At 41.0% G+C, this 16,019-nt stretch overlaps 1 protein-coding gene across 3 annotated transcripts in view; it reads right to left on the bottom strand.

Annotated features, from left to right (window-relative positions):
- The window catches only part of LOC109105237 (V-type proton ATPase 116 kDa subunit a3-like), a 34,328-nt gene that overhangs the window by 4,396 nt on the left and 13,913 nt on the right, over positions 1-16,019 (bottom strand). For all 3 annotated transcript variants that reach the window (XM_042737798.1, XM_042737797.1, XM_042737796.1), the window contains exons 10-15: positions 13,968-14,107; positions 12,456-12,613; positions 12,262-12,352; positions 12,006-12,124; positions 4,002-4,215; positions 62-175 (exon numbers count right to left, since the gene is read on the bottom strand). In XM_042737798.1, coding sequence (XP_042593732.1) covers positions 62-175; positions 4,002-4,215; positions 12,006-12,124; positions 12,262-12,352; positions 12,456-12,613; positions 13,968-14,107 — 836 coding nt within the window. The remainder of the gene's footprint in view (positions 1-61; positions 176-4,001; positions 4,216-12,005; positions 12,125-12,261; positions 12,353-12,455; positions 12,614-13,967; positions 14,108-16,019) is intronic.

Raw genomic sequence — 16,019 nt, forward strand, 5'->3', positions numbered from 1 at the left:
CACACACACAAACAGAAGAACTGTATGCGGGTCCGTTTCCAAACACTGAAGGGTTGCTCACAGAAAGCGGAGTTCTCTTCCTCTTGTGTGTAATGTACTCTTGCATCGGCTTCCCCAGGAGCAGCACAGGAACAGACAGCACAGCCACAATCACCAGAACCTTCTGCACGACCATCTACACACACAACGAGTCCGTCAGGGCTGAGCATTTTATGCCAAGTCTGATTAAAGGGGTCATGACAAGAGAAATCAAATTTGCCTTTATCTTTTGGCATTTAAGAGGTCTTTGTACCATTAAACCTCCTCCTCATTATAAACAAAGCCTTTTTTTAATCAAGCTCATTTGGATCAGAGGTGCAAGATGATGATCACTCGGGCACAAACATTTGCACAAACACCGCCTCCAGAGTAAGACCGACAAATTATATCTTCTCATCACAGGCCCTGCCCACGGTCCCACTTTATATGTGAAGCCGTGGCCTAGTGGTTAGAGAGTTTGACTCCTAACCCTAAGGTTGTGGGTTTGAGTCTCGGGCAGGCAATACCACGACTGAGGTGCCCTTGTGTGTTCACTGCTGTGTGTGTGCACTTTGGATGGGTTAAATGCAGAGCACGAATCCTGAGTATGGGTCACCATACTTGGCTGTATGTCACGTCACTTTCACTTTATATTAAGTGTCCCTAATACCTGTGTACATACATAGTAACTAAATGTGTACGTAGTATGTAACCACAGTGTAAGTACACATTCATACATGGTATCTACAGCTGTAATATTTCTGTAACTACACACGTAACAACCCTCAGGATGGTGTGTGTAAGTACAAATGTGTAACAGGACAGGAATTATATAACTTCATTTTGTAACAACAATATGTATAAGAGTAATTGGAACCATTTGATCCAGGGGGTGGAGATGGGTAAGTTTAGGGGTGGAAATGGGATACAGGGGGTGGAGATGGGTAGGTTTAGGGGTGGAAATGGGATCCAGGGGGTGGAGATGGGTAGGTGTAGGGGTGGAAATGGGTTGTTACATATGTGTAGTTACACAAACATTAGCGCTGTAGATACTATGTACCAATGTGTAATTACACTGTGGTTACATACAATGTACATATCTAGTTACTATGTAAGTACACAGGTATTAGGGACAATATAAAGTGAAAATTCTGTCATTAATTACTAACCCTTATGTCATTCCAAGCCCATAAGACATATTTTGATATTTTTGATGAATTCCAAGAGCTCTCTGACCCTGCATAGACAGCAAGGGTACTACCACAATCAAGGCACAGAAACGTAGTAAGCAGGGCTCTAGACTAAATTTTGCACTGGTTGCACTGGTGCGCCTAACTTTTTTGGGTATGTGCACCCAAATTTTCCACCGCATCACAATTAACACCGCAGTTTTACAAGTTCACTTAAAAAATAAAATAAAATCGCTGTCCATATAGGCAATATTGACTTGTAAATGATTAACTAACAATCTGGTCAACATAAAGTTCTTTATTTGAAGCACAATTGTACAAGAAAGGTAACTTACTGAAAAAGTGTTGGTGCTTAAAGTGCTTCACTGAGCTGAAATTTAAACTTAAAACATCTCAAGATAAATGAAATCAAAAGAAAATCTAAATTAAGTGTTTTAAGGGCTTCAAACTGAACATCTCATGGCTTAATGTCTTATGGACTATCCTCCATTGCAGTCACATGTCCTTCGGATGGCCAACTCCTGTAGTTTGGCCTTGATCTTTGGCCTTGTCTTAACCAACTGGCCACACTCTCTCTAGCAGCAAAATATTCCAGACTTGGCCCCTCTACACTGATTCTGATCAGATCTTCCACTGTGTCTGAATGAAGGGATGCTCTAGTGTCTGATTTGAACAGCTAAACAGTCCCTAAACAGCTTATACTACTGTCTCAGCTATTAAAATAGTTCAGTTTTGTATGTAATAGCAAATCGATTATATTTTGTTTAGTTTTTTTATTAAGTTAATTTAGAGAACGTTTGGAGCATTTTTTGTTTGTTAAATATAAGTTTTAGTTTTTTTTTTTTTAAGTAACGACTAAGCGGCCAGCGTTAGATAGTGAGCCTATGTTTGATCAATGTAGCCTTCTCAAATCATCACGACTCGCCTAAAATGAAATCTATAGATATAAAACAGTTCAAGCATATAACAATGTTTAAACGTTAGACCCAGATAAAAATGTGCGTTATATCCAATAGTTTGTGCGGAGACGCTTCAGGACATGGAGAAGCCAGTGTGATCACTTGCATTTTTTTCAGTAGATACGCCGTCATTTTTGCACATAAAGGTAAGCGTTATAGATCATTCCTAACTGCAAAGGGTCTTTTATTTGTGTGCACTCACAATATTAACAAAACGTTGTGCTTTTATAAAATAAAGAAAACAAACACAATGCGCTTTCTGCATCTCGTTTTTAACAGGAGTACAAAAATGAACTGAAACTCAGTGAAAACATGCCTCACAGACATGATAAATATATCTATAGCAAGCTTTAAATGACTACTTAACGAAATAAAACAAATCGAAAACAAAACCTCTTTCATTATAATCATAATCCGTAAAGATGCACTTCTCTCTAAAGGCGTGTGTAATGAGATGGCGAGTCAGGATCAGCAACTTCCTCCTTTGCGACACAGACTCGGAAAACACTTGTTTAAAAGTAAATAATTGAAATATCTCCTTACGATTTCCCTTGTCACATTTATGGTAATTACTTTTGCCTCTACCCTCTCTTGACAGTCAATCTATCACGTTCACTTGAACATACAACCATTCAGCTGCGCTGCTGCTGGCGGGACAATAAACACCGTCGAGCCGCTCTTGACAGTCGCGGTAGCATGGTCTCGTGTTGTTTCCACCAGCGCGGCAATTTTTTTTATTTTTATCATCACTAATTGATGGATGTCTAAAATATAAAAGTAAGGAGAAGTCTAAAACAGGCGGGAGGCCCAGCCTGCGTCTGAACTATGACGTGAAAATTATCCTGATGCCTGGCTTGAGGGGTGTAAAAAAGTCGGGGTCCGTGGGGCTCGGACTGAAATGCAGGGCTCTAGTGTCTAGTGTTTGAACCACAGGGAGACATTCGGAGTCACTGAGACTTTTTTTTCCCTCAATGGCTGGTCGCACCAATGAGAAATTAGGTTGTTTGTGCGACCAAATTGGTCGCACTCTAGAGCCCTCGTAAGGACATCGTAAAAATAATGTGACATCAGTGGTTCAACTGTAATTTTACGAAGCTACGAGAATACTTTTTAACAATACTGACTTTATTCAACAATTCGTTTCCTCCGCATCACCCTGACGCCATTTTTGAGATTATCACAACATATGCTCGTGGTGCTGCTGACACAGAACAGCAAACGTTGTTTATATTCAGATCAAAGCTAAGTCATTATTGTTTTCTTTTGCGCACAAAAAAGTATTTTCAATGTTTCTGATGTCACATGTAGGGTTGCAAAGGGGTGGAAAATTTCCGGAAACTTCCCAAAAATTCCTGGAATATTCCAAAAAATCCTGGAAAGTTTCCAAATTTCTGGAATGTTTATGAAATTTACAGGAAATTTTACACCTTTTGAAGAGGGTCAAAATGAATGATATTAATTAAAATATTTAAAATATTTATTTGCAAAAAAAAAAAAAAAAAAAACTTTATTAACATTATAAGTAAACCTCAATGAACATTAAAATAATAAAAAAAAAAAATCAATTCATGACCCCTTTAATAATGATTGGGGGAGAACTGGAAACTTGAGAGGAAACTGGTTTGTTAAAGTGCTGGCAAGATGCAAAGAAACTGTTGTATCCAGGTCTCACTTCTGTTTAATTAACCATACTGAGACTAATCATAAACAAAGCAGTCTGTTATATCACCATTTTTTGTCCCCAACAAACCGTGAAGTGGAAAACAGTTATTATGGAAGTCAAATGTCTGCTTTTTGACACGAACACAAAGATGACATCATAACAGGTACACACCTGTCCCGTATAGAGAGGTTTGTTGTCCTTATTCTCAGTAAACAGGAACATGTCTATGAAGTGGATGAGGATGCTGGGAGCGGAGTCAGAGGTCATGGGGCCATACACCACCCACTTATAGATGACCATGAAGATCAGGTATCCAAACAGACACAGCATGAAACACAGCTCCGGGATCAGCACCAGAAACACACTGCTGATATCATTGAAGTGTCTACACATCAGGAGGAAAAGAGCAAGTAAGAGGATACATAGTAGTGTTAAAAATGATACATGTTTCAAATGGTAATGAAAATATATATATATTTTTTATTTATTTATTTATTTATTTATTTTTTTTTTTATTAATTTTTTAAAGTAGAAAACGTCAGGGCCGGAATGATGTGACAATGCAAATTGATGGTGTTGATTATGCAAATACCCTGATTTCCATGGAATGCACTGTATTCATGCCCAATGATGGCAGCTCTGGCTCTTAGTCATGTTAAAAATTCGAATGCAATTTATAACGAAAATATATATCAAAAGAAAACCACAAATCAACAGGACAGCAGCGCAAGTAAGATAACTATCACAGTGAGTCCTTACCTCCTTATGTGTCATTTCACAAAAAAATTCAACAGACACCCAGGAGCAGATGCTAAAGGCAAGTCAACACATTGCTTGCTGTTTGTTTGTGTAACTAGACCTATGAAACTAAACAATGGTTTATGCTGTGAGTCATGTTGGCAACATTTTCCAAAAAAAAAAAATTATATATCTGAAATTAGACAATACCATAAAAGGTTTACCTTTTTTCAAATAAATTATAGTAAAGTCAACAGTACTCGTTAGGAAAACAATATTTATGGCCAGTAAATGTTCTCAGTTCACATCAGCATGTGGCAAAAGGTCATTTTGAACTCTGCACTATTTACTTTTAAAGGAGTCATGAATTGAGAAATCAAATTTTACTTTGATCTTTTGAGATACAATAATTTAAATACAAATATAAGAGGTACTACTTCATCGCTTCTTTATCCCAGCCCACTCATGTTTTATATGGACAAGCAGGAAAATAACACCAACAGGATCAATGGACTAAAAATAACATTAACCTTCCAAAGGATCCTAATGTTTATTTTCAACCATGCGATTGCCTCACTAGAGCATTATTTTTGTTTGGTTGGTTCAGATTTGGACCCAACAGTAATGCCACAAAATCTAAGTAACTCTGATAATTTAGAGTGTTATAGTGTCAGAGGGCTAAAATCAGGGTAAATGGCCTTTTATTTCTAAATTATAACAGTGTCTCATCTAAGTACACCTCAAGAAACATGAAAGTGCAGTTAATGCAGATCCATTTAAAACATTAAAAAAGACACCAATTTGCAGTAAACATGAAGAAATTCTCAAGAACAGAAATGAAAACGTACTCGGTTACTTAGGCTGCATTTACACTGCAGGTCCTGATGCCCAAATCCGATTTTCTGACTATATCCGATTTTTTTGACGACCCGCTTACATCATCTTTTAAAAGTGACCCCGTATCCGATTTTTGCATTTACACTATACACTGCTGAAACTACCAAACGTAGACGTTCTGACCCGGAAAAGGAAGTAAAACAGCACGAAATACAATGGATGCAGATGCAAATAAAAATTATACAGTGTTTTGCTTTCCACATTATTTTGAAAAGTCAACAAAAAAATCAGCAAAACATTTTCCTCGTACGGCGGAGAAAAAAGCGCTTAAACCATGCCTCCCCATATCTCGTGAAATGTCTTCAAACACGGATTTATTTCTGCAACAACCCTGCATTTTTGCCTGCACTGTCTCTTCGCCCCAAAGACTTAAAAGACATGAAACCTCCGCATTGCTCCACTGTGTGTATCCTTCGTCTTCCATCGCGCCTATAATAAGTCATGTGATCTCAGTTCCACCTGAGTTGACGTCACTTTTTTAAGACGTACGACTCGCATTTACTGGGGAATATCCGATTTGTCTGCTTACATGGCACACGCAAATGCACGTATCCAATTCATATCTGATTTATTACCACATATGAATGAGGCCTGAATCCGATCTGAGAAAATCGGAATCCATGCGGTTTTTTTCCTGCTTACACATTCACCGGTCATATCCGATCTGTGCCACATGAGAGGAAAAAATCGGAATTGGGTCACTTGAACCATGCAGTGTAAATGGGGCCTTACATAACCTCAGTTCCCTGAGATACGGGAACTAGTACTGCGTCACTAGACATTTATGAGGAAAACTCCTTTTTCTCAGAGGACTGAAGCCTTTATAATCACACAGTGTAACTGCACGGCCATTGGATCATACAGTAAATTAAAAACGAACCAATCGCCCGGCAGCGGAGCTGCACGAGCCTATGGCAACGAAACCCGCCAGTGCCCGCCAGAATGGGTGGGGCCATCTGGCTATATAAGCAGGCATTTCGCCTTAGGATCTCAGGTAAATTCGACTGAAGCGACAACATGGAGTCATGCAGCGTCATGGCACGGCAAGGAATGAAGTACTCATTTCCGTATCTCAGGGGAACCGAGGTTACGCAAGTAACTGAGTACGTTCCCTTTTGATACTTCACTCGTACTGCATCACTAGACGCTTATGGGAAACCAATACAATCCTCTGAGGGGACGTTGCTCCGAGATAGCATGTCTGCTCCTTGGTTCAATATGCTGGGCACATGTGCTGGTGGAGATGGGTCCACTCCAACAGGCGTTTTACCATCACGAAAAGGTGTTTCGAGGGGAGCCTGCCTTGGCGATTTATATAAGATATGTCTGAGCGGTGAAGGAGATCATGTGACCCTTCGACAGTGGCGCACGCATGGTCCTTCGCTCTGCTCAATTTGTCAAACATTCTACAATCCTGATAGTAAATTTTGAACCACTTTCTATTTACTCCATCATGTGGACTTTAATGGTAAAGGACAATTGGAAAAGAGTGATTGAGCAATCGCCAATATAAAAAAATTAAAAGATTCCACCATCACTAAAGAAGAGCTTGACGGCACCATTGCTAACAGTATCAAGTAAGCACTTAAAGAGTAGCACAGTACTTTGGATTTGGTTGTGGCCTCGACAGTAAAAGATGCGATAGACTCTGTACTGACCCCGGTATTGCGTGACATACATATGAACATACAAGCGACCAACAATTCTGTAAAAGAGCTAAAAGCAGAAGGTGAAAAGCTAGCCATTGCTGTGAAACAGACACGTGACCAGGTCGATTCCGTTCAAGCAGCTGCACGTGAGGATAGGAGAACAGACATGTACCTGAGAAAACACCTAGAACAACTTAATGATAAAGTGACGAACATGGAGGATAGGAGCAGGAGAAATAACGTGCGACTGGCAGGCATACCCCGTGAAATATAAGCAGGATAATGTCACGGTTTCTGCTGTGATCTTCTATCCTGCAATTTTGTCTAGTGACTGATAAGCTTTGAAATGTTTTTTTTTTTTTTGGAGCTAATGGAAAGAATGTTTGTTTAAGTTACTAGCTCTTGACACTGGGCTTTTTGGGGTAGATTTTGCGTTGGTGTGGATTGGTCACGTATCCAAATATTTTTCTGTTTTTTTTCTTAGGCGGACCTATATTCTCAGTAATGTGCGGTCTGCTTTGGTTCGGGTTCAAAGTTGTTTGTCGTTCCTTTTCTGTGCTACTTTTATTTTATACAACAGACATTAATATCTTTATTTCATTTGAAATTTAAAAGGTTTGCGCATTCGGGTAGTTTGGTATATAGAGTTACTTTTAGAAGATCTCATTTTGTGCGGGATTGGATTGTGCCATCTTCTGGTTGACCATTTGTTTCCTCTGTGTGTGGTGGAATTGATGATCGCATCACAATGCCTTTTTCTGTCAAATCTGTTTGGAATCGAGAATTATCTGACCTTAATTTATCTGTCGACCTGGGAGAAAGGGTGGTCAAACCTCAGTTTACCCTTTAAAAACTCGGCTCATCGTCTTATATATTTCAAAGTTATTCATGGAGCATGTTGTCTGTTGTTGTAGTTTTGGTGTTTTGTTGTGTTTGTTGTGTGTATAAAAATAAATAGAAACTTGATCACAAAAAAAAAAAAGATATGTCTGAGCGGACTAGCACGTGGTGTCTCTTCAGGTCCAGTAAGAAGGTCTGGAGGGCTTGACATACTGCCATCATCTCGAGGAAGTTCAAGTGTAGCCACCTTCTGGATCCAACCAGGAGCTGTAAGTCGGTCTTACCTCTTACAGAGCTCCCCAACCTGTGTTGGATGCATCTGTCGAGACAACCTTCCTTCTGTGAATCATGCCCATAGTCACGGCCTGCTTGAACTAGAGGTCTTCACGGGTCCAAAAACTTGTGCCCGAACCCGAAAGAGACCCGTAATGTACTACACCGAACCGACCCGGACCCGTCTATTATTTCAAAAGCTGGACCCGGACTCGTGTAGATCCGAGAAATGCCTACCCAGACCCGACCCGGACCGGTCTACTATTTGAAAGCTGGACCCGAACCTGCTGGGAAGACACAGACCCGACTGGGCCTGATTGTCACATATTCCACCTTAAATTGCTATTACAAGTCAATAAACCTGTTGGGAAAAATACAACTTTTTGTCTTACCTAATTTAAGGAGCCGTAGTCTCTCTTCCTTGTACCTGACTGCCTGTGATGCATTACAATCCTCCGACAAGAAAGTTATCCATGTTATTCCTCTCGTTATTCCAAGTCCAAGTTTAATCCACTCATTATTTCAGCTTCAAAAGTCCACTTGATGTCACGGTGACGGATGACAAATGCAACTGTGCACATGTAACTTTACATTCTGACTCGAGTTAACTCGCATAATAACTTCCACTGTTTGCCCTTTTGAACTATAATAATGACTGCTCGTTCAGTGCCATGGCCACTGACGTTATTTATTTGCTATCATCTCTGTGCTCTGCTCTGCGTCGAGTCTGAATCTGACCACTAAAACTTTAAGATTAAACGGTTCATTTATATGATTATAAAAATGGGAGAAAATGTAAAGCACGGTTTGGCGGTCTAAGTCATTTTGTCCTTCACTGGTTGCCATAGAAACATGACACGCTACTGCACATGCGTGCTAGCTGGATCAACCTAAAATAGGCTTTTTAATGCAATTTGAGCGTCATAGAAAACATTCATGTGACAGTTCACCTCAGATTTTGTTGCCGATTTGAAATATATTAAATATGAGTGTTTCAAGTCTGCAAGCATTATTACCGTGCGTGCACTTGCATTAACTTGCGCACTCTGTTTCTAACGGCAGAGAGAGAGAGAGAGAGAGAGAGAGAGAGAGAGAGATTGCTTTTTTTTTCTCACACTTTTCTTTTCCCAATTTTACAAGTTGCAAGTTACAAAAAACACAAGCAGTGTCTGATCACGGCCAGGTGTTCTCCGAGTCCGATGACTCACATACCACGGACACTAAACACAATGTTAAACAGACCCCGGACCCGACCAAAAACATTCTGACCATACAAAAAACAGACCCAAAACCTAAAATATACACCCGAACCCGTAAAGACCCCTAGTCTCGGGTGCACTGTGAAGACCTCTAGCTTGAACCACTGTGGGTCTTTCCAAGGGGCCAGAGCTGTCACACAGGTCTGGATCACCCTGACACGCATGTCTCCGTGACATCACACATGGGGCGGAATTTGTGGTTTCAGCCAGTACTGAAGGGGTCTCATGCAGAGCAGGCCCAACTGTAGTACCAGCGAAGCAGAGGCCATGAGGCCCAGCATCTTTTGAAATGTTTTAGAGGCTCAGATTTTGAAATAAAGCACAAGTTGTTATATGGTCAGTGCACTTTCTAGGATAATTACCGCCCTCATGTGGACTGAGTCGAAAACTGCTTCCATGAACGAAGTTTGCTGGCTGGGAGACAGTGAGCTCTTGGCAAAATTGACCCCGAGTCAGTGGCTGAGGAGGGACCTGTGGGATATTAGCTCGGCCTCTGACTGGGCTAAGATTAGCCAGTCATTGAGGTAATTCAGAAGGTGGACTCCCATCTGTCTCAGAGTGGAGAGAGCAGCAACCATGCACTTTGTAAAAGTGCGAGGAGCCAGGGACAGTCCGAAGGGCAGGACCTTGTATTGATGTGACTCTCCCTCAAAGGCAAATCTCAAGAATCGTCTGTGATGGGGGGTTACCTAGATGTGAACGTAAGCGTCTTTCAGATCCAGAGAAAAGAACCAGTCCCCTGGGGGTATTTGCGAGAGAATCTGTTTCAGAGTAGTCATTCTGAACGGCCATTTCATAAGGACACGGTTCAGGTGTCTGACATCGAGGATGGGCCGGAGGCCACCATCCTTTTTGGGGACGAGAAAGTAACGGCTGTAGAAGCATGACTCGCTCTGAGCTGGCAGAACCGTCTCTACGGCTCCTTTTGCCAGTAAATTCATCACTCTTAGAAACCCCGCTGCTAAATTGCGGGGGCTTCGAGCACACTAGAGTGAGAAACCTCATTTTATAATCCCCAAAACCAAGTCTAACACAACAGGGATGGCCTGCCAGGCCTCGGCCTGTGTGGCGATGGGTTATATTAGTTCGGGTGGTGAGTCCCCATGTGGGGACTTGACACTCGTGATAACTGGAAGAGGAAATTTGCTCACTTTTTGTATTCTTTTTGGAATACCCCCCGGTCCTCTCTTGTACTTCACTATCCTCACTCTTTTATCCTTCCAGAGCTCCTCCATGGGACTCGAGACCGGTGAGTGGCACAGGTGTCACGCATTATCATTCTCCAACTCCACCGGCCTCGCTCCATTCCCACGGCTCTCTGCCCCACCCCACTCATCACAGGGACCTTGTCAGCCTCCTTGATTTCAGTGATTTTCAGCAACAAGTGGCGCTCCAACACCACTAAGCTGTGCATTGACCTCCCGATGGCCTGTGCTGTAGCCTTCGTAGTTTGCAAAGCCAGGTCTGTTGCACAGCGCAGCTCCTTGAATGCTGGGGGGTCAGGTCAGGACTCTTCCATGACTTGAAGGAGTTTGGCCTGAAAGACCTGGAGCACGGCCATGGAGTGCAGAGCTGAGGCAGCCTGCCCGGCACAGGAGTACACTCATCCAGCGAGGGGAGACTTCGTCCTACAAGGTTTGGACGGATAAGCAACCTTCGCTTTCCATCCAATGGCAGTGGGTGGGCAGAACTGCGCAGCCACTGACTCATCGAGGGGAGGCAGCTTCTCATTGCCTTTTTCTTCAGCACTGTCTACTTAGGAGAGTGCAGAAGAAGAGGATGCGCAAAGGCAAGCAGAGTACGCCACGATTCCGTGAGCTCTTCGTGGACCTCTGGAAAAAACGGGGAGGCTCGCTGATGAGGAGCGCTGAGTCCCCCTGCCCCGCTGTTTTTTTCCTCACAGGTCCCTGGGAGGAAGAAAACAGGAGGGCGCGAGGGGCGGAGTCACTCTCCGAGAAGAAAGTGATCCGAGCGCACAAAGAGTCGAGACTCATGTTCACACAGTGTGAACAATTCATCTCGGGCAGAGCGGCTTCTGTGTGAGCCTTGCCCAGACAGGAAACACACTCCGAGTGGCCGTTGTCAGCGTGCAGTGCAGTCCTGCATGAGCCACAATGACGGTGTGGCATTTGAAACAACGTCGCTACTCTTTTAGAAAAGGAAATTTGCTTTTTTAAGCTCGCTGGATGGTGGCAGGGGATGAGCTGGTATCTGTGCCGGATGCTGAGGTGCCTCGGAGAGCGGGCGGGAACAGCAGAGTGTTGTCGATTGTCATCACTGAAGAAGAACTGATCTGAGATCCTATTGCGAAATGCCCGATTATATAGTCAGATGGCCCCGCCCATTCTGGCAGGCTCTGGTTAGCTCCGCTGCCGAGCCACTTATTTGCTGCACGAACCAATGGCCGTGCAGTTACATTGCGTGATTGTATAGGCTTCATTCCTCTGAGAAAAAGGATTTTTCCCCATAAGCATCTAGCATGCAGTATAAGTGAAGTATCGAAATGGAAACATACTTACATGTAGTTGAATAAGGATAAACACACACCAAAGGTCATATGGATGACTCCAATAATGACAGACATCTTCATCTTATAGCTGTTGAGGAACGTTAGATGATTATTGGCCAGACCCCAAATCTGAGGGAGATAAAGAATTAGCAATTGTTCAGGATTTTTTATACCAACACAATGATGGAGAAATAAGTCAAACTATCAACACAAATAACAGAAAAGGGTACTGCAATGTCATTTCCACAGTAATTTGGCTGACTTACCGGATCAATGCCAAAAGGATAAGGACCAGTGAAAACGCCTGTGATATTGGGGTCCAGCGACAGATACTGATTACTTTTGAAAGTCTCCTCTCTACACACAGAGACAGACAGACTTTCAGAACTTCATATGCAATATCTTTGGCATTATGATGGATAGATGTGTATGTGTGTGTGTGTGTGTGTGTGTGTCGTACGTCCAGTTGTAGTATTCTGCATTGGGCCGGACGTGCCATCCTGAGGAGAAGGTGTTGAGGCCCCGGCTAAAACACTCGTTGTAAATGGCTCCAGTATAGATAGAAAACAGCCCCATCAACAAAATGAGATATCGGCCTCCAAACATCATCTGCCAGATCTGACCCACAAGAGACCCCAAGAAATCAGTACATGCATAAAAATACTGTAAAAACTGGAATTGTCTCCATCTCTGCTTGAGCATCTGGTGTTTTCATGTTTGCATAATATCCAAGATTTTTGTGGATGATGATTATTTATAATATAAAGCAAATCTGTTGTTACAAACAAATAAGCACAACTGCTTGGAAGTTTCTGGGCTGCATTCCACTTCATTTTTATGCCCTTTCCTCACTAACTTCAAATGTAAAAACACATAATCTAGTCCACTTTCCTTTGGCACTGCAGTTTTAAATGCATGTTCTTTTAATTCATGCCATGATGAATCGATCTTCTATTGATCACATGGTTTCACATGATATGTACAGACTCTTAAGCCCTTGATCACTTGGAATCCGCTATGGAGTTTATTAGTATTTTTTCCCTTATGAATTTGTTTGATGCACCACTCTTTATGTATATAGATATTATGTGTTATTTATGTATAGGTATATATAAAGGTTTATGTACTTTATGTATAAGGTATAAGCTGTTATAAATAAACATAAGAAATAACTGATACAATTATATTAGAATAGTTATAATTGAATAATTGATATAAGAGTCATTTGGGATGGAGGTAAATTAAACGTGATCTGCGGTGACGTCACAATCATGTTGCATTGTGGTGTATGGAGCTGCCTGAAATGTACATAAAAAGTATGAAAATCGAGGGGTCGAGGGTCTTTCCATAAAAACTTCCCTTGTCCACTTCATGAAGTGGAATGCACAAAGTGCTTAGGGAAAATTGTGAGTGCGTGTCTAAATGTGAAGTGGAACACAGCCCTAGAGATCCGTAGACTTGATTAGCTGGTTCAAATGAGTTTAATTAGGACTACAGCAAAACTCAGCAGGAAAGTGACCCTCCAGGAGCAGAACTGGACAGCCCTAAACTATAGGTCTCTTTGCCGTTTTCCACTTGAGGGTTTAACTCTTGCAAGTAAAGAAATTGAGTCATAAGTATTATAACTTTACTGCTGCAGTGTTAAGTAAAATAATTAATACTCATGAAATTAATAGTGAAGTTACAAGTATCAGTATTACAATATGTTCTTCTTCTTCCTAAAATAAGAAAAATATGAAGAAAATCTTTGTTATTTTTATTATCCTGTAATCCTCCTCAGAGCAATATTGTCTTAACTTGTACATCATTTTAATTTTACGCCCTTAATTTTGTGAATTTTTTTACCACTGTTATCGGATATTTTTATTATACAAGGTATTGTATCAAAGTTAAAAATTTCCAGTATGGAAAACGCAAGTTGTTAGAGTGTTGGGGAAAAAAAATAAATGTGTGCATGTGTTATGTTTTTTACTTCATTAGTGTTTTTCCTCAGTTTTGGATCCTTTTCCTCTAGAATCATCCAGAGAGCCACCAGTGTCATCAGAAGACCGTGTCCAACGTCCCCGAACATGACAGCAAACAGGAAGGGAAATGTGATGATGGTGTAGACAGCTGCAGACGTGTGAAAACAGACAGTAAAAGATCAATTCAAGTTTATTTGTATAGCGCTTTTCACGATATAAATCATTGCAAAGCAGCTGTACAATATATGTTTCTACAATATTATTTAGTAGAATGGAGTTAAGCTTCTTTTAAAAGTGTAGTCATCGGATGCAAAATTCACTTTTATATGTTTTACATGTCACTTTTACATAAATGTGTGTTGGCATTGTGTCTACACAACCACCCTATAATGATAAAAATCCACCCAGTGTTTTTGTGTTTTTTTTAATCCCCATAAATCATAACCCTTTCTCAAACCAAGCCATTCTCAGATTCTTGGCAGAGTGATGTAGTTCTGCACAGGACCCTCCCACGATTGTTGATTGAGGTGTTTTGCTGTTGGATGTAATAATGAACATAGCAGTCATCATTTACTCTTGACATCTGAGCCGCTGAAGACGCAGTGGATTACCTTTGTTTTTGAAGGGAATGCACACCCGATCTACCTAAATGCGTCTATAGCCCTTTTTGGATGGAACTAGTTTTACAGGGGGTTGTTAGAGAAATTTCTCAGTTTCTCAAATTTCTCAGTTTCACAGACGTACTTTGCAATTTTAATCCCACCTGAATCTGCCACATCTGTGTTTTTCTCATACAACCTCGTAATAAATCCAGAGCAAATTACCTACTGTTTTTCAGCAAACTCAGTGATCCTCTGAGAAAACTAATCCTGTCCAAATGCGAATTTCTGTGATTGCAGACAGTATCTGTTTCACAACGCGTTTCCTTGTGTGTTTTGGCCAACGTGAACTACCAGACGCACACATTTTTTACATGTTTGCTTCCCAGCAAAGAAATAAAATAAAAAAATAACAATAATAAAATCAAGAGCCAGATGTTGTAAACTGTTAACACTGGCTACTGTAATATAAGCGTCAGGTAAGATTACTCACATTCATTTCTGCACTCAAATACATTATGTTTTAATTATGTACATTTATTAAAATAAAACATGGTTTTAATACAACAACAACAACAACAAAAATTATTTTAAATTGTTGTTTAAATTGTTAAATTTAGTTTAACTAAAGTAACCACACATTAACATGGTGTTGCTACAAACCCGATTCCAAAAAAGTTGGGACACTGTACAAATTGTGAATAAAAACAGAATGCAATGATGTGGAAGTTTCAAATGTCAATATTTTATTCAGAATACAACATATATGACATATTAAATGTTTAAACTGAGAAAATTTATCATTTCAAGGGAAAAATAAGTTGATTTTAAATTTCATGGCATCAACACATCTCAAAAAAGTTGGGACAAGGCCATGTTTACCACTGTGTGGCATCCCCTCTTCTTTTTATAACAGTCTGCAAACGTCTGGGGACAAACGTCTGGGGATGGTGCCTTTCCAGATGTGTAAGCTGTCCATGCCACACGCACTCATGCAACCCCATACCATCAGAGATGCAGGCTTCTGAACTGAGCGCTGATAACAATTTGGGTTGTCCTTGTCCTCTTTAGTCCGGATGACATGGCATCCCAGTTTTCCAAAAAGAACTTCAAATTTTGATTCGTCTGACCACAAAACAGTTTTCCACTTTGCCACAGTCCATTTTAAATGAGCCTTGGCCCAGAGAAAACACCTGCGCTTCTGGATCATGTTTAGATATGTCTTCTTTTTTGACCTATAGAGTTTTAGCCGGCAACAGCGAATGGCACGGTGGATTGTGTTCACTGACAATGTTTTCTGCAAGTATTCCTGAGCCCATGTTGTGAAATCCATTACAGAAGCATTCCTGTATGTGATGGCGTCTAAGGGCCAGAAGATCACGGGCATCCAGTATGGTTTTCTGGCCTTGACCCTTATGCTCCGAGACTGTTCCAGATTTTCTGAATCTTTGGATGATATTA

Source organism: Cyprinus carpio, chromosome B14 (genome assembly GCF_018340385.1).
Source record: "Cyprinus carpio isolate SPL01 chromosome B14, ASM1834038v1, whole genome shotgun sequence".
In the NCBI taxonomy this organism is placed as follows: Eukaryota; Metazoa; Chordata; class Actinopteri; order Cypriniformes; family Cyprinidae; genus Cyprinus; species Cyprinus carpio.